The sequence below is a fragment of the Nannobrachium achirus genome, assembly GCF_963921795.1.
Source record: "Nannobrachium achirus genome assembly, chromosome: 2".
Lineage (NCBI taxonomy): Eukaryota > Metazoa > Chordata > Actinopteri > Myctophiformes > Myctophidae > Nannobrachium > Nannobrachium achirus.
The window spans coordinates 59,833,908-59,858,975 of record NC_137811.1 but is presented as its reverse complement, the minus strand read 5'-3'; the positions used below and the strand labels follow the sequence as shown (position 1 = coordinate 59,858,975).

Genomic DNA, 25,068 nt, shown 5'->3' with positions numbered 1-25,068 from the left:
AGTAAATTAAAAACACCTCAAAATTGTAATTGAGTAGGCAGTACTTGAGTAAATGTACTTACTTACTTTCCACCGCTGCAAATATATATTCGGTCGGTTCAGCAACCACCAAAACTAATGAAAAGAATATAAGAATCTGCTTTATACAAAAAGTTTAATTATCCTTTTAAAATGTTTGTACACTCAGTATGACAATGTGCTTACACAATACTTACAGAAAAGTGGGGTGAAACTTCTTTTTGTACATAGAAAAAAATATAATAAACAGAAAAAAAGAAAGAAAAGAAAGAAATCCTCCTCCTCCTCCACCACTGAAATCAACAGAGGCCTGTGAGAGTCTGTTGGGGATACTGTGTTTTTTTTTTTTTACTGCTTGATGTGGGAACTGCCACAGACAGGAGGGGCTGGGCTGGTGAGGCTGAGAGGGCGCACCACCCACCCCTCCTACTTACCCTACTCCCCCAGTGTACAAGTTAGTTCTATAACACATTATTTACATGTTGAAATCAATGAATATGTCTGTTTTACAAAGTCTTCGCTTACATTACTCCCCCCCCTCCCCCAAAAAAACAACATGTTTTCAATATATTCACATATAAAGCAATATACATACTTGACAACATGATCGACAATTAATGACCCCCATGCTTCAGGAAAACAGTAACTTTGACGCTGGGACCGTTGGTGCCAAGAGGTGGTCCAAGAGAGTCTAATAGCTAATGTGGACAAACAGTTAAAAAAAAAAAAGTAAAGAAAGAAGTAAGAACAAGTATACATGAGATGTTCAGAAACAAGTTAAAATCGCAATGCTACAACCACCTCCTCACACGAGGAGAAAACAGCGCCAGGAACAAGCTTTGAGGGTTAAAATAGGTTATCATTGCTGTCGGGCAGAAACATCAGATGTCCATATTTCAACTTTTAATGTTTTTCTTCCCTCCTATAAATTAATGCCATACTTAACCGTGCGATAGTCACGCAAAAGTAGTGAAAATAGCCAATCTACAAGCTCACGTGTCTCGTCATCACGCCTTAGATGGGCTATTTTCTTTTATTATTTATTTTACATTTTCAAAAAGTGGTTAAGTCTGTGTGAGTTTTATATGTTTAATAAATGAAAAGTACTAACATTTCATTTCCTGAACAGTAATGGTTTTAAACAGGTTGCCGCCCGACAGTGACAATTCTGGACTGAGTGGGGCGAAACAGATACTGCTAAACCTTATGTGATTGAAACCATTTCCAAATCCTGCTCATACCATAGCAGGAAAATTGATGAAAGTATGTGATATTGAAGCCAGGTTGAGGACATATCATACTTAGAGAGGGAGAGGTCTTGGAAAAATGCAGGAATTTCGGATACGGATGGCGTGCTGACCCCAGTCTACATCATGCATTCATAGAGCAACACAAGGCTCCAAAAGACTTGTGGTTGGAAGGCAGGGGAATGAGACTGGAAGCCTCGACTTCCACAGCCCAGCTAAAAGCAGCACCAAATAGATAAAGAGTCCATGGCTGGGGTTAAAGAGCACACAAGCAATGTCCAATGTAAAACACTCAACAAAACGGTTTCAAATTTGATCCATTTCTAAAAGTGGAAAGTACTGAAGAGCAATTTATATTTCCTAGGTGATTCCTCTCATTAATCCTTCACAGGCAACAGCAGAAGAAGTTTAAAAGCGAACTTGCTGAGGTCGATCATCTCAGGAACATTTAAGATCCACCCAAGAGAGGGGAAAAAACACTAAAAACCAAACATGGTAGTGAAAACATTGAGTCTATGTAGCACCCCTTGATGTCAACCTCTCTGAACAAATTCAGCGACACCAACATCTCAACAGTCTTGTAGTTTAGGGGCCCATGGCAGACCGGGACTGGGGCCCCGGCCTGAGAGCTTTCTTTCTGGGCAGCAGTTCACAGTCTTCATCATTACTGTTAAGTATGAAACTACGCCACCTATCCTCTGGTTTGAGACAACAAGTGGTTCAGGCTGGCTGGTTCATACATGGAGTGAGGGTAAAGGCATTCTGTGTAGGGCCTCCTCCCATTTGCCCTGGGGGTGGGTGGACTCGCCGTGGCTACATTAACTCCAGCTCTGTGTCTTCCTTGGGCCGGTAGACAGTGCCGAATCGTTGCATGTACTTCTTGATGTACTCCTTGGTCTTGTGCTTTACATTCTCGTTGCACTCAAGGTCTTCAGGGTTTTTGCAAGCCTTCAGCTCCTTGTTCATAACACCGTGAGTGAGCTAAGAGAAATAAACAGACAGAGATGCAAAGAGAGTTAAGACTAGGGCTGGGCATTGTGGGCAATTAACCGAAAATATATATATCAAAACCGATATTTAGAACAAATAACTGATTTAATCTTGCTCATTTAGGTTAATCGAATAATCAACAAGCATTTATTTATTTTTTAAGAAAAAAAATGTCGCACACTGTTTTTAAATGCAATTAAAAAGATTTAAGGGGAATAACAATGTCTTTCTGTTAGACCTTCATCAGGTTATCTTTAGGAACCTTTACGGTTCCTAGTTTTTTCTTTCACTGCGTTGGGGTCCTCACTTGGTCTTCTCCTAAGCATCTGTCGCTTCTGTACGTGTGTAAAAGACTTGCTTTTTATTTTAAATGTATAATACATCAACGAATCATCACAAAATAATCAATAAAATCGAGTCCGACTAACCACTTAACTCTGTAATATACTTTGGTGTACAATAGTGGTAAACAAAACAAAAGAAACGCAAATAGATCTGATTTTCACTTATTTTTTAATAAACGTGATCGAGGCAAAAGCTTGAAATAATCGCGATCTTGATCCTCGTTAAGACATTTTTTTCCTGCCTGTCAACGGAATTTAGATGTACAAGGGCAGTTAAATCTGACAAGTGGACATTTGATAGCGACAGCTTTCACCACTCTTGGTTTTTCTCGTTACATTCTTAGACAAAGAAAAGTCAAGCTGCATAAATGAGCCAGGCCAGGATGTTAAGCATTCACAGAAAAGTCTGTGTTTTGTTGTGTATGAAGTTACAATTTGTACCATGCACAGTTTACGTGGGTCTCTCCCTCCCTGTGTTTATTGTGCCCCTACGCTCAGTGTCCAAGTGACACTCAATATAAACCGGTCCCTGTGGGGCTGTGGCCGACAATTCCCTGAACCGCCAGGGAACGGGGAAGAAAAGAGGCCGTTGTCCTTTGAAGAAACGCTGGCTGAAAATGTTGGGAACTTACAAAGGAATGATTAAGGCAAACAGAGGGGAGATGCTAGTCTGGATGTACAATGTTTCCCAAGTGTCTCGTTCAAAGAAAAAGAAAAAGAAAACGAGTTCAAAAAACATTGTTAGGCTGAAGAAATGAAAGCGTGGGAGCTCAAGTGTTTTGGTCTGGTCTGAGGGGAAGCTTTGAGAAATAAGAATGCTGTCTTTGAAGTTTAGTGCTAACCAATACTTTGATTCCATGTTCTCTGGCTAGCCGGAGACTTTGGACCCCCAAACATTTTCACTCTGCTGAGGAAAAGTTCCTCTTTGCAATGTCTAAATGTGTGTGTGTGTGTGTGTGTGTGTGTGTGTGTGTGTGTGTGTGTGTGTGTGTGTGTGTGTGTGTGTGTGTCTGTCTTTTGACAGGAGTTAGTGTTACCTTTCTGGCCAGATGTTTGAAGTCATCTGTGTTGCTGATGCGTCCGAGTTTGCAATCTGGCTTTCGGTATGGGTTCAAACACTGCACGATGAACTGGGACATCTGAGGATCGAGCGCACATGCACACGTGCACGCACGCACACGCACACGCACACACACACACACACACACACACACACACACACACACACACACACACAGAAAACTATGTTAAAAAATAAAAGTGTAAAAAGCATTACATTCTCATCTGTGATAAGAAATAATATGACTAGGTATGTTTTCAAATGATGAATCTGTAGTCAATATACCAATTAGCCACTATAGGGCTTCAAACAAGTATGTGTGTCACCAGGCAAATTCATTTCAGCATTGTGAATAAAAAAGGAAAGGAAATAATCTTGTAACAAGATTGGTAATGGTTTTGACATTTTAATACCGGAAATGATGATGACACTCACCTCTTTACGAAAAGTCTCTTTGCTCTTTTTAGCCAGTTCACTGGAAGTGTCTGCCTCAGCGGTCTTGGTGGAGAACTGTAAAAACACAACATAGGAAAACACCAATTACTTCCCTGCCCTCACATGCCACAATGGAAAGCCTAAAGTTCACTCCTCTGCTGAAGTCTCCTTGTGTACAGTTTTTTTTTCCTTTAAAGGTCACATTTGACACCAAGGCATGAAAATAAGAAAATGGTGACCAAAAGTGTGCAGGTGAGGTGGAACCCCAAGGGGGTTTTAATAAAATATCAACTAAGTCAACACATAAGACGAACATAAAACAAAACAATATAAATCACACCCATGTGAACTGAGTGGTGCAGGCTGCTCAACAGCACCGCTGGGTGGCTGCAGTTGGTGTTGCCGGACATATACAAAGGCCGTACTCAAACATATACACTTGGACTAATGTTGGAGCGGCAGGCACCTCAAGTCAACTACATACTGTCTTGTTCACATTACCAGCCTGGCACGGATGCTCTTGAAAAGTAAATCCTTGGTCCTAATCTACTTTCGCTGCCACAACAATACCCTTTATTTCAGCAAGCAGCAACAGGATGGAACAATATAAAAAACAATGGTAGACCATTTCTGAGCGACAACGGCAGGCAGCAGTGACTCTTTACAACTCCACTATTACTAGGGCATACACGAATAGTGATTTTTAGTATCCGAATTATTCGACCTCAAAGTATTCGAATAGTCGAATATTCGACAGGACTGGCCAAGCTGTCAAATATCAAGTGAGCAAGAGGCGAACATTGTGAAAATAGCCGATCTACATGCTCACAACGCCTCGCAAAACAATATTTATCTGCAGAAACGAGTCACATTAAATGTAATACCTACAATTCCAAGTGCTTGTCAGGGTGGGGGTCCCCAGTTCAAAAATGTTTATTTTGGGGGTCGCAGCCTAAAAAGGTTTGAGAACCCCTCGTATAGAGCATTAACACATTCATCCATTAGGGGCATTGACAACTCATTCTTATGACTTCCTATCTAGCCAAACTTAATAAACTATATATTTTTTAAAGAGAAAACAATAAAAAAAAAAAAAAAAAAAGCGAATATTCGACTTCGGTGAACAACGTCGAATTGTGACTTTGATATTTGAATATTTGGTGAATGCCTTTAACTATTACACTGCAACACGGTGAGACGACTCCACAGATCAAACGGGCGGGGAGCGAGAGGCTGGGTCCGTCCACGGCGCGCCGTGCCCAATTTCCCCCGGCTCAATGCAACACGGCAGCTGGCTCTCTCCACAGCTCCCACTTCCTGCCCATTTGATCTGCGGAATCTCCAAGTGTTCCACGGTTGGACTTTTATCACCATGAAATGATGAGCTCCGACAGCAGCTATCAAGGTCAATGGGGCGGCCAGTGAAGCAGCACCTGGTCACCAGCCCCCCCCCACCCAGGAGTCACGTAAAGTGGGGATATCCTGCCAGGAGGCTCCCTCACCGGCTCCTGGGCCTCCACAACAAAGGCGGAGCAGCAACAGCTGAGCGCTTATGACCACATCAGGGTGGTTGAGGATCACGTATGATCTCCACACACACCCCTAAGAGGGTAATGACGGGGTGCTGCGGATCAACGTGAAACATAGCAGGGAGAAAAGAAGCCAAACGAAGGTTTAACCACATGTACCCTAGTGTCCTAGTGTAGGCGAAAATTGGAAATCTACAACATCAGCTATTTTGGTGATTTGGGAAAAGGGAAAGATTGTGTATCTATTGTTTTTCTGTGGCTGTAAGACAATAACATAACCTACATCAAACTAACATAACCTACATCGAGGATTAGCTTAAGAAATAGGTAGACAAATCCAATCCTACCGTTCCAATTATACCAATTTCTTTGTGAGGGGATGAGAGAGCATAGATGGATCTTTATCTTCCCACATGCCATTGAGCTTTGCCAATGGCATGTTGGAAGGAAGCTGGAACTAGAGCCGAGGTGGCGGGATGGCATTGTAGTGGTTATCAGGAGGTCACTGGTAGAGACTCAAAACAACCAAGTGGACTGGCTGAAGTGTCCTTGACTGAATCCACTGAATACTGACTTGTGGATTTTGACCACAAGATAATAACAGATGGTAGGATTATAGTAAACGCTGCACTGCAGTGGCATCCGTTTTAAGTCACTATAGATAACAGCGTCAGCTACAATGTAATTAAACTGTAGGTCATCCTCAACTCTGTCGGTTAAATTACGGAAACAAGCTCACTAGTGAACAGTACACAGGTCATCATTTCAACAGCTGGACTTTGGAAATAGTCCACAACCTAAATCTGGTGGACTGGAGCTCTGTCACAGAAAGGACCGTCTCTATCCGACTATATCAACTAAAGTAAACCACAGTGAGGTGCACATCTTTTAAAAAACGATCCTGGAGACAAAAGGGACACTTGCGTCGTTAGCCTTTAAAACGAAAAACCACAAAAGAACGAATGCAAGCTCTCGCAGCTGGTTGCCATTATCATCAAAGGCAGGATCAAGAAGGAGAAGGAAAACAAACTAGGCAGATAGAGAGAGAGAGGGAGAAAAATGAGTTGGCCCTCCCCTCTGTATGGGACAGACGGCTCACTATCTGAAAAGGGGGAAACAACTCATGGATCTTTTTGTTACAGTTTGCCAAATGTCTGATAAATATTGCCATTCATTAAAATTATTTGCGCCATAAAATTAACTGATACAATGACAGATTTGCAACTTGCTTCATGGGCAAGATATTCTGCACTTCATAAAATACTACAGCCACCTCTTTTATTTTTATATATATAATGCAACGATACACAAATTTCATGGTTCGGTTCGATATTTTGGTGTCACGGTTCGATACTTTTTCGATACAAAAAATAAACAGAAATGTCCTTGATTTATAAATGTACTTTTATAACTATGTATTTTTTTGTTTTAACTTTGAACAATACAGTACCCAACCTATAGGGTAGTGGTTCTCTATGTGGGCTCTACGGACTCCTAGGGGTCCTTGAGGGGGTTCCAGGGGAATGTGGATGTGGAGTGGTATTGTATTGTTCGGTACAGGGTCATTCGGTTCGATATTTCTTGGTTCGATTCGATTTTATATATACAGTATATATATATACAGTATATATATATATACATACACACACACACACACACACACACACACACACACACACACACACACACACACACACACACACACACACACACACTATATGCAACTCAGTTTGCTATACTGCACAGCCCAAGCAGATTCCTCCACACATCGCCAACATGTACATTCTAATGAGGTCTTTATAGTAAGTGCCCCATGTCTCCATCTGATTCACAACAACTCTCATTGGATCATCTATGGTGTTGCACTGCACTGTTCCCTTCAGTTTTTTTCCCTTTTCAAAACCGGGGCCACAGCTGAAAGTAATCACTTGTGCAGAATCTTCAATTACCTCCAGGGAACAACCACTGTAATCATGCTGTTCATCCAGGGACAAACATGCTGGGAACCAAAATGAAAAGTAACAAGGATTTTGTTTGTAATGCGAGATGGAGGTACGTGGCCTAACTGTCACTTTGTTTCCTGACAATATCATATGACACCACAGGATTCAACACAAGTACCTTTAAATGATGGTCACTTTTTGTTTAACATTATGAAGTGACAATATAAATTAAGCACAGTACATAGTCTATTTTTTAGAATTATGTGCTTATTTTATATCAATTCAATAATAATATCTCAAATGTATTAAGCGTGGGGGAGGGGGGAGGAGGGGAGTTCAATGATTTTAATCCCTTTCAGAGTTGATCAGATTTGGATTTTGTGTGATTAAATAAAAACATATTTTTAACCTTTAACCTTTCTTAACTCATCTGCCGCCCAGCACGTTTATAAACGTTCTATTTTGCCCAGCTATTTACCGCCTTACACGTACATAAACGTTCTATAGTCTTTTCATTGTTTTACAATTGATGGTGCTCTCGTGCTGCCTGTGACTTAATACAGTAGGGCAACATCAAAGGGAACCAGGTCATTCACGTGAATGAAGAAAAAAGGTCAAAAAACTGCATTGAAATACATGTTATCAGGCAATCCAAATACAACAGAGAGAGAGGGAGAAAAAGTCTGCAGCTGTTTTAGACGCGACAAGCCAGGCTAGCCAGCTAGCCAGCTGAGGAGAAAAAAGAAAAAAAAAAGATCGGTTGGGAGGCTGGTTGAGATTTGAATATAGGATATTTATAGTTAGAGTTAGAGTTTAGATAGTTGATTGATAGCCTAGAGATGACAGTAGAATTCGTTTAGATTTGAGTGTATTTAGGTGAAGGCACTCTGTATTTATAGTGGGAGAGGAGGACGCGCACACACACAGGGGTGTCACAAGGGGGGAGTGCGAGTGGAAACCCTACACTACTAGGGCCCAAGGTGGAGGGGACATAATTATTTTATACTTTAGCTATTGAAAAATAGCAGATCTACAAGCTCACAGCGCGGCACTCTGCGAGCTTGTACATCTGCTATTTTTGAAATCCCCCCTATGAAGAACAATCATGGGGGTCCCGCAGTGAATCCTTGTGGCCAGGGCCCAGATTTTGGTGCGACACCCCTGGCCACACGCAGCAAAACAACATCCATCCATACGACACGACACACAATGAAAAAAACGGAAAAAACCAGGGTCCTACCTGATACACTGTCACCTCCTCCCCCCCAGTGCACTCCTGGCTCGTAAAGATATTCCATTGATAAACAAACAGTCTGCTGGCTCGTAAAACTATAATCCATGTGGCTAAACAACAGTAAGGAAAATGATCCAATGGTCCAGCAAACTTTTCTCTGCATCGATCTGAGTTTCCGTTAGCTAAGAAATCACGTGACATAACACAGGCAGGGGCGTCAATTGGGTATGGCAGGGGTATGCAGCTGCCAATGCCATACCTTGGCTACAGGGGGAAATAATAAAAATGTACTTTTCATCGTGCCTGTTGCTAAGGTATGGCAACATGCCTGGTGACACCAGTCATGTTGCCATACCTTAGCTTGTTCTGAACTGACGCCACTGAACACAGGGATCAGCTGGGGGGGCTCGTGCGTGTGTGTGTGTGTGTGTGTGTGTGTGTGTGTGTGTGTGTGTGTGTGTGTGTGTGTGTGTGCGTGTGTGTGTGTGTGTGTGTAAGCACTTGGTTTCATTTACCCTAAAATGTCATGGTTTCATTATCTGAGAAATCACGTGACCTTCCTTGTTGCTTGAGACATGCGCGTGCATGTGAGTGTGAGTGAGTGTGTGTGCGTGTGTTGAGTGAGCACACAGTACCACAGCGCCATCTATTGGCTTGAAACTAAATAAGCGACTTATTCATGCTGGTTTCATAAAAAGGCTTTTTTTAGGCTTTTTTATTCAAATTAGCCCATGTTGGGCCAGTACAGTAGTCACTTAAAAAATCAGGGAAAAATCAGGAAACAACATTTAAACCCCATTTATTTATTGGTAAAAGTATATTTCTTCATCTTTCCATCGGTATACTCCATTTGTTCATAGCTAAGAAACACATTTTTTAAATATTCATTGAAAATTAGTCAAAATGCTCCAAAACCCTGACATGTTTTGGAAGAGTTTAATAAAAAACGTGGGGCAGGCAATGTGTTAATGACATAACATTGCCGAGATAATTCTATGATCAACGATCAACGGATATGAAAGAGATCCCATTGCTGATTCCCCGAATCCCCGCAGCACAGAAGAGATAAACCACGTGGTGGGTGTGTTCCTCTCCATTGACCCTACAAACAGCTCACCTTGGACGGGTTTTCATCGTAGGTGGGTGTTCCCAGGTCCATCTCAGCTTCGTGGTCCATGCTGGCACTGTCACTGCTGACTTCCCAGGTTGGAGGAGGGTCCCACTGGGTTTGTCTGGGTGGGAGGAAGAGAGGGAGCATGTATATCGTCACTAGGGATGGAGCTCGAAACAAGGGTCCGCTATAAACTCGATAACACATGCATTGACTACCCGGTATCAATAAGGTTTGGGCTTATCAAGCTTGTTATCGAGCATAGCGGCATGTTTGAACAATCGAGACAAGAGGCGATCAAGAACACTATTCATAATAAAAAAGCCATTTAACACTTATTGCACACTAATGAATGATTGTTTTAATAATATTTAATGATAATATTTGTTACTTTTGTCAATTAGCCAGTAGCTATGCCCCTCCCAAAAAGCTTTTGTCTAATGCTAGCTTAGAATAGCTTCCTGCTTGCCAAGGTTTGCCTTGGCAACAGCCTTGGCAAGCTGCCGGTTGCTAAGCTAGCATTGGACAAAAGCTTTTAGGGGAGGGGCATAGCTACTACTGGCTAATTGTCATCTTCATAGATGGTGGTCAGCCACAAAAGAATATACCAGTTCTGTGCAGAATTTGTCTCACGTATTTCCACAAAATATTACAAAATGCTCAATAGTGGGCTCGATAAAAGCCTGGCTCAATAAGCAGGATCGATGAGGTGCTCAATATCAATTTGAATTAACGAGCTCCATCCCCAATCGTTACTGTCAGGCAGAAACCTTGTATCTCCAAGTTTCAAATTAATGTATACTTGTTTTTTTTTTCTTTTCGTAAATGAAAGCCCTACTTCATACAAAAGTAGTGAAAATAGTAGATCTACAAGCACACGACTCGCACCGTGAGGAGTTGTGTGCTTGTAGATCAGCTATTTTCACTAGTTTTTAGTTTTAGATGATAATAAATAAATAAATTGGACATACAATGTTTCCACCGACAACGACTATAGACTGTATACACAACACACACACACACACACACACACACACACACACACACACACACACACACACACACACACACACACACACACACACACACACACACACACACACACACACACACACACACACACACACACACACACACACACACACACACACACACACACACACACACACACACACACACAGAGAGCAGGTGCCCAACCTGGTGACAGTGTGGTAGTAGTAGATCTTGCCCTCGGGGTCCCGCGCTACCTTCCAGCCGGGCGGCAAGACGATGGTTTTGGGTTTGGGCGGAGAGGGAGGAGGCAGGTCCATCACATTGTTGGGAACAATCATCTCCTGAAGAGAAGGAAGCGACGAGAAAAACAATGGAGCTCGTCACCAAAGAGTGGATTCATTTCGTTTCATCTAACCGTTAACCCCTATATAATTCGCTGACCTCTGCCCCCCCATTGGTCTGTACGTGGCGCCATCATCATGGTGCGTTGTGAGTTTGTATTTTCATCAAATGCTCGCCGTCATCACATGATGCCCAGAATAGGTATATTAGGGTTAATGTGGTTGATTCTTCATCACATCGCTGACTGACGTGTGTTGTGTGCTGCTGTGTGTGCTATGCAACCCACCAAAAACAAAACTGCTTGAAAACGAAAATATTTACCTCAAAATTAGAGTGTATGTATAATCTCATCTCAAATGGAAGGTGTTCCCTCTCAAGACAGTTCTTGCACTTATGCAGCTCATTATCATTATGCACACATGCACCACCCCCTTGTGGCCAGGCTAAGTTACACACTCTAAAAACAATGAAAGGGTATATCATTATATACTGTAATATTGGTATGTTAACTATAGATAACTGGGTTTCATGCCGGCATCAAGAAAATAAATCATTGTGATATTTCAGTCAGTTACAGATTAGGGTTGTAGACTACATGTTATGTACTGTGATAAATACTGCATGAACATGACTTTTTCTATTAACTCGGTCTGTGCTCAGAAAATGCTCAAAACATTTGGACAGGGGTCAGCTAATGCCATTAAATAAATAAGTAAATGCAAAAGTGAATGCTAAGTATTAGCCTAATGTTACCATTCATTCACTTTTGCATTTATGTATTTACAGTTTGTCTTTCATCTTACACAGCACTTCAGGAGGCTGTGACACATTTCTCTTTCCATTAGAGAAACTGTCGTGGACCCTGTCCAAGATACATACACAATCCACTGTTATTTGTTAACCTTGGCAACCCTAGTTGGGGTACATTTTCAAAAACATAATAAAAAATGTAAATAGCTTAAGTAATATCTACAGTCTTGTAGATAGTGGTAAAGAGAGAAGTTTACAAAACATTTCCAATACATTGTGGAGGCCTCCATGTCCAGCACAATAGTTCTCAAAGTGGTGGTCCAGGGACCCTCAGGGCTCATTGAGGGTGTTCCAAATGGACCTTTATAGGTCTGTAACTCTGTCCATTTGGCTCCATATGTACACTCACAGAGTTATGGGGGTCTTTAACCCATTTAGGCCTAGAATTATTGACTGCTTTAACTGTTGAAAAATAGCAGATATACAAGCTCACAGTGCGGCACCGAGTGCCGCGCTGCGAGCTTGTAGATCTGCTATTTTTGAAAAAAAGTTGTGAAAATGTGTGCAAATCTTTGAATATATGTATTTTCAAAGTGAACGTTTGTAACTCAAATATTGCTTCTGGGGGGTCCCTGGAACTAAATATTTTGAGATGGGGGTCCGTGGCCAAATAAATATCATTTTGGGGGTCCTTCACATGCCACTGCCATAGTTAGTCTCAAGAACAGACTAACTGAGCTCCAGTTAAGTGAAAAGGACCTTTTCTTTGACGATGGCTGGCCAGATTGCTGACATATAAACATAGGTTTTTCAAAAAAAACCTTAGAAGGATTCAAAAGATACTTATAGAATCGGGTCCAAATTCAAATTTTCACGATTTTTCAAAAATAGCAGATCTACAAGCTCGCAGCGCGGCACCGAGTGCCGCGCTGTGAGCTTGTATATCTGCTATTTTTCAACAGTTAAAGCATAAAATAACGATACCCAAAATGTGTACCCGTCCTAAATGCGTTAAACAGTTTGAGAAGCACTGGCCTAGCAGCTTATATCAGCTTCCATCTAAGTGCTGCATTTAGTGCATCTTCTATTTCTCCATTCACATCAGTTGTCAAGAGACAGGGGGTCGATAGGAGACACAGTACAACTCATTTCCATAACAAAATGCCAAGCCACACTGGCCTGGACCCTGCAGGCCTCTGTTCTTTGCTATTGTCAAAGTCAAAGCTGCAGTCAGCTGTTTTCTGGCTCACGTTTATGTAGCTTTACTTTTACACCAGTTCTGCTGTTTCTGGCTTATCTGTCAGTGTGAAAATAAAGGGAAATTTTTACTTTCAACCTATATATATTTCATTATTCTGATTGAGTAGAGTGTAATAGATATTATATCATACAGTGTGGCAAAGAATACCCTTTGTCCACCAGCATCTGTATGCTCGATGATGAGAAAGGACGCTTTTCACTGAGAAATACAAGGAAGACATTGGGTATTTTTTGCCACACTCTATTACTGATCTCCTCACATGAAAATCAATGTTTTCCTTTAACAATAAGGCCTTAAATTGTCCATATGCTAATTTCTTATTTTTGTTATCTTTGTTTGTTTGATCTCTGATTAGACTTTTTTTTTGTGACAACCACATTATTATTGCAATATACACCATTATACAAGTGGATTTGAATTATTGGGTGCGTTCGGAAACCCGCACCGGGTGTGTGCTCAGTGTAGTGAGTGCAGTGGCCGTGACATTGTAGAGTGCGTTCAGTGTGGCTTATTTACGAACGACCAGTTAAGAGGCAGCTGTGCGCTTTTTCACTCTGAAGGTAAACTTTCTGAAAAGCAGCAGTTGGCTGCTAACGTAACATTGATATTGAAAGGAGATGTAATTCCTAACATTGGCATACCTGCTGTTAGTTTTAAACTATCAAGCCCAAACCGACCAATTAAGCTGCAAATGCTTCATTTAGTGGTCATTTCCTCCATTGTTCACAGCTGAGAAGCACTCGAGACATGGCCATGAAAACCAACCAATCAAAACACCGCACCGACACACCACACCATCAAACCCCATATTCTGAGTAGGGTTGGTGAGTGCGTGCACTCAACACACCGGTGCGCCGCGCACTGGATTTCCGAACGACAACGCACCAAGTGCACCGAATAAACGAACGACAACATGGCACACCAGTGCGTTGCCGTTTAGTGCGCATTTCCGAACGCACCCATAATATCAGTGCTTTGTGTGCCCTCAATTCCCAATACAGAGGCAAATTCTATACCCTAAAATATACACATTTTAACAACTTTCAAAATGGCAATCCCCATTTTGGGCAGGCCATCAGATCAAATGTTAAATTCTTGTTTATTTTTATGTTATCCTTTACAAATGTTCTAAAGAGGGGAAAACCAGCAAATCTTCAGGCTCACAAGCTTGTCTATAACATGTTATAGAGTCAATTTTGCACGGTCATGAATACAGGTGTGCCTTCAGATTTTGACTTGCCCTTTGGTGCGCCTTGGGTACAAAATGTTTGAAAACCACTGAGTTAAGCCTGATTTATACTTGGTTGCACGTTGGTGTTGCATGCCATAAATAGCAGATCTACAAGCTCAGTCGTGACGCATTGTGAGCCCGTAGATCTGCCATTTACTGAGCAGGACACCGGCACACAACTAAGTACAAGTGAAGCTTTACAGTACCTGCTGGACAGTCTGAGAGGTGACAATGGTGGTGACTGTTCCTCCCTGCTGCACCACCACTCCCTGTTGGTGGCCGGTATACACCGGCTGGCCATGGAGGTAGCTGGCTGGGGGCTCTGTGTAAGCCTTTATAAAGACAGAACACATTCAAGTAGACCCGTTTATCCAGAATGAAGTGTGCATGCTTCACACTCACACAAATGAGATGACAACAGTCCATGACTTTGACTGTTGACCACTGGGAGCAACACAGTAGATTCTACAATATATTATAGCTCCTCTAAAAAAATGTTTTTTGTTTTGTTCATCGTGTCTTTTAGAAGATTACCCATGAAAATCTTGGTAGTTTTTGCACTCTGCAATATCTCCAAAGCACACCACAATCACCGTCAACCAGTGGAGAGTTACACGTGTGACAGGGCAGGGCATTGGACTGTGCGTTGGCAGTTGAGTCTTACCTGTATAACAGGAGCATTGGGCTGTGGGTAGGCACCAGGGATGGTGTAGATGGCCTGGCACGGCTGGCCCTGGTAGTAAATGGCGGTCTGCGTCTGAGCCGGTGAGGGAGGCGGGGCGTACTGCTGTGGCGGCTGAGTCTGCACTGTCACCGCCTGCTGTGTGGTGGGGTCCCACAGGGTGGTGTAGCTCTGCTGCCCCGCCACCTGAGGAGGGACGGCCTGGGGCGGCACAGAGAGGACAGCCACTCCCGGGTCCTGGGGCGCCATGTTGGGCTGGCCGTACGGCTGCGGAGCCCCGGGGGGAAGCTCCAGAGGGGCGGCGGCGATGTGCTGAGGGAGGCTGGAGACCGCAGGGGCCTGGGAAGTGGAGGACGGCGAGGGGAGTCCCAGTTCAGAGATGAGCGGTTGGGGAGGAGTCTCTTCGTAGTTCAGGGTGGCCACAATGGCGTCCACGGGCGGGGTGGGGAGCAACACCTTGCCCATGTTGGGGTTGGTGGGGTCCACATACGTTTGGATGGGGTATCCAGGGGGGTAGTGGATGAAGCCAGGGCTGGAGGCGTAGGCCACCCCGGGGTCGTAGGCCATCGTCTGGAGCTGCTGTTGTTGTTGCTGCTGCTGCTGGAACTGCTGCTGTTGTTTCTGGGCCTCTCGCTGAGCGACCTCCTGCTCAAACAGCTTCCTGCGTTCTTCTGTCGACAGCTTGTTACGCTCCTTCCCACTGACCGCCCTGGGGGTCTTGCTGTTGGACGAGTCGAACCTAAATGAAAAAACAAACAAAGAAAGAAACTGATTACGTGACAAATAAAGAGTAGCGAGCGGGCACATATTTATTTGTATATCCGTCTTATAATTTGTTATTTGTTGAAAAGGATATGCACCATAACAGGTGGGATTTGATCCCAGGGGCACAGCGGTTCCAGAGAGGTGGGATCAACCATCTCACTGTCCCTGGGCAAAAACCTGCTCGACACCTGGCTGGCTGGGAATTGATGATGCAGCTTTTTTTGTTTAAATTACTAAATGTCCTGTAAATATCTACATATGTTGAATATATAAAATATCATCCATTTGAAACAGTCCATTTACTACTTCTTTTCATTCACTGCTCCTGTAAACCCTTTGTAAATATGTCTTTATTCTGTAGATGTGCATTGTGCACCTGTATACAAGCATATACTGCACTGAAACAAACGGAGTGCACTGGCACACACCCACAACCTGACCCCTTTTGATCCATGGTAGTATGTGAATCTGCCCATGAAATGCCTGTGATATCATGATGCCCTGTAGGGGTGAAGTGATTATATGAGTAATTGCTTTCTCTAGAGGCACAGAGCACTTAAATACATGTAAACAATCTGTACAGTGCCCCTTCAATCTAAAAATGTATTAAAAAAAGGCAATTAATTGCTTCTGAAAAGAATCATTTGATGCAGCTCTAATGCTTTCCATTTGTTTGGGTCTACTGGGCTTCCATACCGTTCTTCAGCTCTTCGGCTGCTCCTCTCGTAGGACGAGGGGGGTGAAGCGGAGCGTCTCCGCCGGCGCTCTGTGCTGCGTGGGGTTTTTTCCAAGGTTCGATCCCGGTCCCGGTCCCGGTCCCTGTCGCGGTCCCTGTCCCTGTCCCTGTCTCTGTCCCTGTCCCAGTCTCGGTCCCTGTCTCTGTCGTAGTCCCTCTCTCGCTCCCGCTCCCTGTCCCGCTCTCGCTCCCGATCTCTGTCTCGCTCCCGGTCTCTTTCTCGCTCTCTGTCCCTCTCTCGCTCTCTCTCCCTCTCTCGTTCCCGACTGCCAGAGGGTGTCCGCGGGGTCAAGGCCGCTTCCCGATCTCGGCTTCGATCTGCAAAAGAGACGGATCAGGTCATTTGAGTGTGTGAAACTTTAAAACAAAAACTAAAGAAATTAAACAAGCACTTTTGTACTTAGATGTGAAGTATCAAAAGATCCATCATTGACCAAAGGGGATAAAGCTATTACTGTGAGCATGACAGGTTAGCTGAAATACCACAAGTGGTCAGTGGTAGATACATCCAACCATTGAAATTATTTCTGACAGCTAACATACTGAGTTAGGGTTAGTATCCGGCTATTTGGCGTGTGCCCTAGAACAGTGATTCTCAAGCATGAAGCCAACATTCTCAAGCATGACCATTCATATATCCATTTGGTTGCAGACCCCCATGTGAAAATACTTTTGTGCCACAGACACCCAGAAGAGAAGATTTGTTCTATACTCCAATCTACATGCTCACAACACGTCACATTGCTATTTTTAAATAGTAATTATACAACAGGGTTAAAGTGGTTAAACTGATTGTGATGCTATATTAACACATTTTGCTGGGAACCCCTGGAACTCCTTCAAGGACCCCTGGCTCCTCCGCGGTGGAAAGGCTGGTGACGCGAGTTTACGCAGTGGTGTGTCCCTCGCTGTTTGAACAGATATGAGACTAAATGAACGGCTTAACACATCGGATGCCCACGTGGTGTCTACAAGTCAATTTCTTTGATGTCGCTGGAGGCCCACGACGCGTTTGACGCGTTGTACAGTAAACTATACTGTAGCTACTGCACTTGGCTACCGCGGTGATGAAACAAACTCCATTTCCCAACATGCAGCGCGCAATTACATCACCCGGACGTGCTGTGTGTCTCGTTGACTTCCTGTTTAGCGGCTGCACAAAAATGCTGTTTTCTCCTAATCTAGCTTTTAAATCACTTTCATTTCAAAACGGCAGCCTCTTCTACCTGCCGTAACACAAACACTGTGGCTTAGAAATGATAAAAAAACAGTCCTGACTGAAAGAAAAGATTTTCGCGAAATAAACAGGACATACTCGGATTACATTTACTCGGATTACTTTTCTCGCCAGTACTCTCGCCGGTAGGTAAAATGACACGTTGCCATGGGCACCAGCAAATTAAGACACGTTAACCACGTGGGCGTCCGATGTGTTAAGTGTCATTGTCAAAGCATTAAGACCCTTTTTAAAATGAGGAGCGGACAGCGGCTGGTGCGTGTATCAAAACAACAACGCGGTATCGCCAGTGGAAGCTTGTGATTGGCTGAACCGGAGGTAGGGAGCGCTCCGCGCGGAGGTGACGAAATTCTTGGGGATGAAGATTTACTATTCTGTCCATAACGGCAGACGGCACATAAGCCGGTAACGGCGCTGAGTCCGCTCATGCGACCGTCGCAGAGTCGCAACGCTCGACTATGCGATGTTTCATAACATATATAATCATAAACATTCTATATTTATAAGGTCAGGTAGTTTAGGCATTTTGGTTTGATAAGGTTGTGGGCAGAACAATTTGTCCTTGTTTGTTATTTGACTATTTTTACTTTAATTATAATTAAAGACACTTCATAGTGAATTAGTGATTATAATAAAAAACAAGCGCTCCCCCCTTGTTCCATTGTCGAAACTGCGTTGCCGTTTTGATTCACGAGCGGCTGGTGCCTCTTGGAACCGGAAGTGACGTCGGACTACAAAACTGAATTGTTGGCTGCACAATGAGGGGAGTGATTGTAACACAGGCATGTTTAAGTTAAATTCAACCCACCATTTGCCTCCTTCTCCACCTGGCTCTTCTTGGGTATCCTGTACACCTCCTAAAAGAATAATAATACTTTTAATTTAAATGCACAATAAAATGCACTATAACTTTATGATCTACACATTTAGTATGTAAATATATGTATGACTCATCATCAATAACAAAAATAGATCAATAGAAAATGTCACATAATATGAATGGGTGAGTCAGTGTGAGTGTATCCTTGCCTTCAGGTCCTTCCAGCTGTCCAGGAGTCTAGCAGCCATGCCACTGATGTCCACATTGCTGATTGGGAGCTCCTGGCTCCTCTCGCTCTCCACATCAGAGACCCCTTCTTCTTCGTCCTGAGAGGGAGTACCAACTGCCAAGGCTTCTCCCGCAGCCACCGTGACCTCAGAGGCAGTGCTGGCTTCTGGGGTCTCAGAGTTGAGGGGCGCCTCAGACTGCTGCTCGACGTGCTCGCTTGATGGAGGTTTCTCGGCTTCCTTTACCTCGGATGTTGCGTCCTTTGGTTCTGCGGGCGTCTCTGCTATAGTTTCATGAACGTCAGTTTGGGCGACCTGAGTCTCTGCTTCCTGGGCTTCAGTGCTGGTTTCTTCTCCTTCAACCCCTGCCGTCGCCGCCTCCTCCTTCTCCTCCTCTACTGCCCCACTGCTCTTTTCCTCCCCGGTCTCTTGCTCCCCCACAGTAGTCTCCTTTGCATCCTCATTCGCCTCCTCCAGTTGCGCCTCACTGTTCTCCTCTTTTATGCCCTGCTCTACCTCCATTTCCTCTGTTTTTTCCTTTTCCACCTCCTCCTCCTGTGGCTGCTGAGATGGAGGCTGAATGCTGGGACAGATTTCAGCCTCTTCCTGTTTCTCCTCCTTCACTGGCTCATCTGACTGTTCCTTTGCTGGAGTCACAGCTTCGCTCACCGGCTCCGTCTTCACCGGTTTACTATCCGGCAGCCCAGAACGTGATTCATCTTCTTCCTCCTCATCGTCCTCCTCTTCCTCGTCCTTCCCGTCGGATGCTTTGCTGGCATCGGAGAGCGCGCTGTCCAGGCTGTTCTCGCTGATGATCTTGAGGCGGCGGTACACAGCCCGCTTCGGGGTGTCGCTGTCCAGCTCCGGGCCAAGTTTGGCGGAAGAGCCGTCGGGGGTGTTGAGGGGCGTCTGGGCCCGAGACGTGTTCTCGCTGGAATAGCCGTCCATCTCAGCCGGCTGAGGCAGAGCGTGTGTCTGGGCCCATCGCTGGATGAAGGTCAGCACTCTGCTCTCCTCCAGCATGTTCTTAGTGGAGATGGGCAGCACCGATAGGGTCTTCATAATCTGGAAACAAAAAGGTAATGACTTAGTGATTGTAACTCCTTGGAGACAGAGAGGTTCAAAACAGTAGTTTGCAATATGTGTTACGCAACTACTTTGTTATTGCATCAGGTAAAAAAAAAATGTATAAGGCCGACTCAGCGAGCTGCACCATACATTTTTTTATATTTTCTTAACAGCAGAGCATGCAACATTATCAAACATTAAAAAACAAAACAAAACTTCAAATCCGATCTGTCAAAATTCTTTGGTAAATCTGGGGGATTTTTTTTGCTTACAATGACATGCCTAAATTAGGGACATCGTAGCTAAAGTTGCTATAGTAATACACTGAAGCCTTTAAATTAGATGGCAGCTTCAATCTCACCTCGTACTGTAGTTTAATGTTGTTGGCATTGTTGCCCTTGGCCTCCGAGAGCTCCACCATGAAGATCCACAACAAGGACAGGCCGTGGTGGTCCAGGAACTGCTTCAAGCATGACGGATTCTGTGTATCCTGGGTGACAATCACATATCAAGTTATGTGGAGCTATTCATTTGTTGGCATTTAGTTGATGTTTACTAAAAGGTTGTATTGATTGATTATTCTACATGTTTGTTTCATTTAGATTACATTAATAGTATTATTTCCTTGTTTCTCATATTAACATTAGTATTGTTTTGTTTGTGAATGAGTTAACACTGTGGGCACCTGAGATTATGTATAGCCCGCCGGTCCTCCCTTAAGCCAATTTTTATATAGGATTAGATATTATCACCGGGCTTATCTAATAGATAAGCCCAGTGATCTGAATATTTGCCCCAAATGTGGAGCTTTGCAAAAACTGGACTGAATTCTAAAGCTAATTCTTCTATAGTTTATCCATTTCTTTATCCCGCTACATGCTCCAAAACACAATTACCTCAAAAATATAATTTAAGTTGTATTTATTCTCTTCATGAACACCATGTTAAGAGTCTTTAAAGGACAACTTTGGTTTTTTACAGCAAGGGTTCATATTTTAGAGTGTAATCAAAGAAAAGAAAAGATTAGCGTTAAAATGTTTTCATTTACTACTTTCTTTCGTTTTAGCCTTTTTAGCGATTTTGATTTCAGTGGTTTGGGGGCATGTGTACAAGTGACAAAGTGTCTAAAAATATGTATTTTTAGACACAATAAGCTGCAGATTTCTTCAATACGATTTACAGTAACACTACTAGTCACATCTGCCCAGATTGTGGTGCATCTTGGGAACGGGCTTATTGTGTCTAAAAAGACATATTTAGCCAATTGTACACATGACCCCACCCACTGAAATCAACATCATTAAAATAGCTAAAATAGAAAGCAGTAAATGAAAACATTTTTACACTCATCTTTTATTTTCTCTAATTACATATATGAAAATATGAACCCATGTTGTAAAAAAAAAAAACAGGTAAAATAAAAATTAAGAGAATGTATTGGATTGGATTCCTCACCCGAATAAGCTTGAGGCAGGTCAGTTTCTGCTCTGAGGTCTCCACACGGACCATCAGCCTACACAGAGACACCACCTGCTTCTCATCGTACAGGCCCTCTCCGTTCTCCAGCAACGCCTCCAGCTCCTCATCCAGCTGAGGGGACCAAAGAGACACAATCACTTAGCTAATATTTTAGGATGAGCACATATATTTTAGAGGATCACACATTCCACACACAAAAAGAAATGGAATAAGACAAAATCATTATAACCATTTGTATAGAAGACTAATACTAATGGGACTAATAAGGCTGTTTCAGATGGGGCCGGGGGACTTAACATTGGCTGCATGATCCCAAGGTGCTTTTTGCTTCATACATTCATATCGTCCACCTTACAATCAGTCAGGTTTACTGGCTGAATGTAAACCCCACTGAATCATATCAGGGAAGTGGTGTGAATTAACACAGGAATGGCCCTAGCAGCATGCATCCGGTATGTACCCGGCTACTACTCTTTTTCAACTACAGCTAACAGGGCGAGATGAAACAACCGTTTTCAGAATGAGCTCAGAAAGAGACAGCAGGAGACAAAATAAATAACATTTCCAAGCAGAAAGAAAAATCTCCATCATGTTGAGTGGAAATTCACAATGATGGAAAGTGAAGACAGTGTGCGGAACTCCGCCTTTTTTGCTCTTCTCAAGGTCCTTGAAATTAAACCGTTTATGAACCACTGCTGTAAATATAAAATGTGACTGACCGTACTCACCGTAGTGAGAGCGCTGACCGTTTCCTTCTTCCGAACGCGCTCCTTCTTCATCTTTCCTCCGGCTGCTCGCACACTGACCCTGTTCTCCCCTCCCAGGAAGCCTCTACAGCTGGGAGCTCCACAGAAGCACTTCTGGGCCTCTTTGCTAGTGGACATCAAGAGGTTAAAGGAGCTATAGGCAACTTTTTCTTGAAAAACGGATGCTAAAATAAAAATAATATTTCGAAAATATTTTATAAAAAAATAAGCTTCATATATGTGTTTCTATTCAAAAATGACCACAAAAAGCGTAAAATAATGACAAAATAATAATTTTGGCCATTGTCAGACCGACACTTTGTTTACATTCTAATCTAGTCTATAGACTAGGTCTAGGATGTAAACAAAGTGTCGGCCCTACAATGAAAAAGTTCACTATAGCTCCTTTAAATGACCATCATCACTAGGGCTGTCACGATTATGACATTTCACATGACGATTAATTGTCACTCAAATAATTGCGATTAAGGATTTAATTGTGTTTTTGTCGTTGACAATCACATTTCTGTTTGGCTTTTAGGCTTTGAAGTTGCACATTGGCAGATATGACACATAACCAAAATATACAAAGAAATTACTGAGATATTTGACAACTTTATACTTAAAAAAGAACATTGATCATAACGTGTCGCGATGCGACGCGTTGTGAGCTTGTAGATCTGCTATTTCCACTAATTTCTACTTTAAAAAAAAAGAAATTCAACATGGAAACAATTATGACAATTATGAAAAATAATCGTGATTATGTCAAATAATTGCGATTAGACAATTATTGTAATAATTTTGACAGCCCTAATCATCACCAGTGCAAACATTCACATTGCACAAACATAAACCAACTTGAGAACTCCTTAATAAAAGGACAGTTGACATATACTGTATATATACAAAATACAAAGTAAGGAATTATATGAAGACAAAGTGAGGAGAAAAACCAACCCATATCTCTGGAACTGGTAATCAAATGTGAGTTCCGTCCCTGCAGGGACTGCCTTGGTGGTGAAGAACCCAATTCGAAGCTGGCCATTGACAGTCCACTAAAAAGGAGAGACACAATGCATCAGGTAATTAACTAGCAACAAAGGGAAGTGAAGTAGTGCAATGTAATTGCAATAATGTATTTTCAATTCCTGTGTTGTTGTCGTTATCATGATTAGAATGAGTAATCGGGACACATTCTGGAGGATATGGTCACCTTTCTAGACACACTTTGAAATATCCTATGTCTTACTGTGTTCTTTGTTGCGTTTGGGGTGAGGGATGGAGAATGGGTGGCTGTGGTAATGTCATCGTAGGTTTTTAATACAAATACAATTGAAGCAAAAGATATATATATATTACAGTGATTCTTTACGTCAATTTACCTTTTGCGTCTCACAGTTGGGCTCGCAGCTGTGGTTCATAAAACGAGAACAGTTCCCCTTCAGCGTTGCGTCAATAATCTGAAGAGACAAAATAGATTGTCACGTACTTGTCAAACACTGCACCTGTCAGCTGATAAAAGCTAAAATTCTAATTAATAAAAATAATAAATAAATCTAAATAAGGCTGATATTGGGGTTGATGACGCCATCACCTACATGCTCCATAAGTCTCTCACCCATCTGGAAGATCTGGGCAGCACAGTCAGAATTATGTTTTTTGACTTCTCCAGTGCTTTCAACACTATCCAACCGTCTCTGCTTGCGGAGAAGCTTACGCTGATGGGGGTGGACAAGGGCTTTGTGGCATGGATCACAGACTACCTTTCAGAAAGACCACAGTCTGTGAGACTGCAGGGCTGTCGGTCCGATGTGCTGGTGAGCAACACGGGGGCCCCTCAAGGAACTGTGCTCTCACCCTTCCTGTTCACTCTCTATACATCGGACTTCCGCTTCAACTCCAAGACCTGTCATCTGCAGAAGTTCTCAGATGATACCGTAGTGATCAGCAAGATCTCAGGTGACAACACGGCTGAGCACGATGGTGTGGTTAGGGACTTTGTGCAGTGGAGCGAGGACAACCATCTCAAGCTCAACGCAAGCAAGACTAAGGAGATGGTGGTGGACTTCCGCACCTCCAAGAGAGTCCCCCCGGTGCCAAGCACCATTAACGGTGAGGTGGTTGAGCTCGTGGATAACTACAAATTCCTCGGAGTACACCTGAATAGTTCACTGGACTGGTCGGACAACGCGCAGGCGATTCACAGCAAGGGGAAACGCAGGCTATTCCTCCTGAGAAGACTGAGAGCGTTTGGGGTGTGCAATAGGATGCTACAGATGTTCTATCAGTCTGTCATGGCAAGTGTCCTCTTTTTTGGCATAACATGCTGGGGTGGCAACAACAGAGCAGGTGACACGTTTAACCTAAACAGACTGGTGAAGAAAGCAGGCTCTGTCGTTGGGTCCTCTCTGCAGGGGGTGGAGGAAGTAACCAGGGTGCGCACTGCGAAGAAGCTAGATTCCATCTTGGAGAACTCCTCCCACCCCCTCCATCTAGAGATCACCAGTTACTGGAGTAAGAGAGGAAACGACCGCTTTACCTACCCAGTACGGAGATGTGAGAGATTAGGAAAATCTTTTGTACCGGCTGCCCTTAAGCTGTACAACGAGACACATAACGGACGCTTGAAAAGGTCTCCCTTCCTAACTTAGACTTACGGAACCATTGCTGTATTGACTTTGACCTCTAAGGACCTTCCAGGAAGAGTGCTCATGTGCGCCTTGCGGTGACACGCTTCCTAGTTTCTTCTTTTTTTCGCACTGATTTTTGACACTGCACTATTAGGTTGTTAGTGTTGGTAGTTTCTGAGTATTTTTG

The 25,068-nt window shown here is 43.2% G+C and overlaps 1 protein-coding gene across 2 annotated transcripts in view; it reads right to left on the bottom strand.

Moving 5' to 3' along the window:
* Window positions 1-135: 135 nt before the first annotated feature.
* Window positions 136-25,068, bottom strand: part of setd2 (SET domain containing 2, histone lysine methyltransferase) — a 36,548-nt gene continuing 11,615 nt past the window's right edge. Inside the window, exons 8-22 of one of the 2 annotated variants that reach the window (XM_080738971.1) lie at window positions 23,634-23,711; window positions 23,209-23,306; window positions 22,222-22,375; window positions 21,479-21,613; window positions 20,385-20,513; window positions 18,938-20,020; window positions 18,717-18,765; window positions 16,632-16,989; window positions 15,153-15,909; window positions 14,695-14,820; window positions 11,109-11,245; window positions 9,918-10,032; window positions 4,095-4,169; window positions 3,637-3,738; window positions 136-2,246 (exon numbers count right to left, since the gene is read on the bottom strand). In XM_080738971.1, the coding sequence (XP_080595097.1) occupies window positions 2,079-2,246; window positions 3,637-3,738; window positions 4,095-4,169; window positions 9,918-10,032; window positions 11,109-11,245; window positions 14,695-14,820; window positions 15,153-15,909; window positions 16,632-16,989; window positions 18,717-18,765; window positions 18,938-20,020; window positions 20,385-20,513; window positions 21,479-21,613; window positions 22,222-22,375; window positions 23,209-23,306; window positions 23,634-23,711 (3,564 nt within the window). In that variant the 3' untranslated portion in view covers window positions 136-2,078. The remainder of the gene's footprint in view (window positions 2,247-3,636; window positions 3,739-4,094; window positions 4,170-9,917; window positions 10,033-11,108; window positions 11,246-14,694; window positions 14,821-15,152; window positions 15,910-16,631; window positions 16,990-18,716; window positions 18,766-18,937; window positions 20,021-20,384; window positions 20,514-21,478; window positions 21,614-22,221; window positions 22,376-23,208; window positions 23,307-23,633; window positions 23,712-25,068) is intronic. The other variant, XM_080738972.1, reaches the window with a different exon arrangement.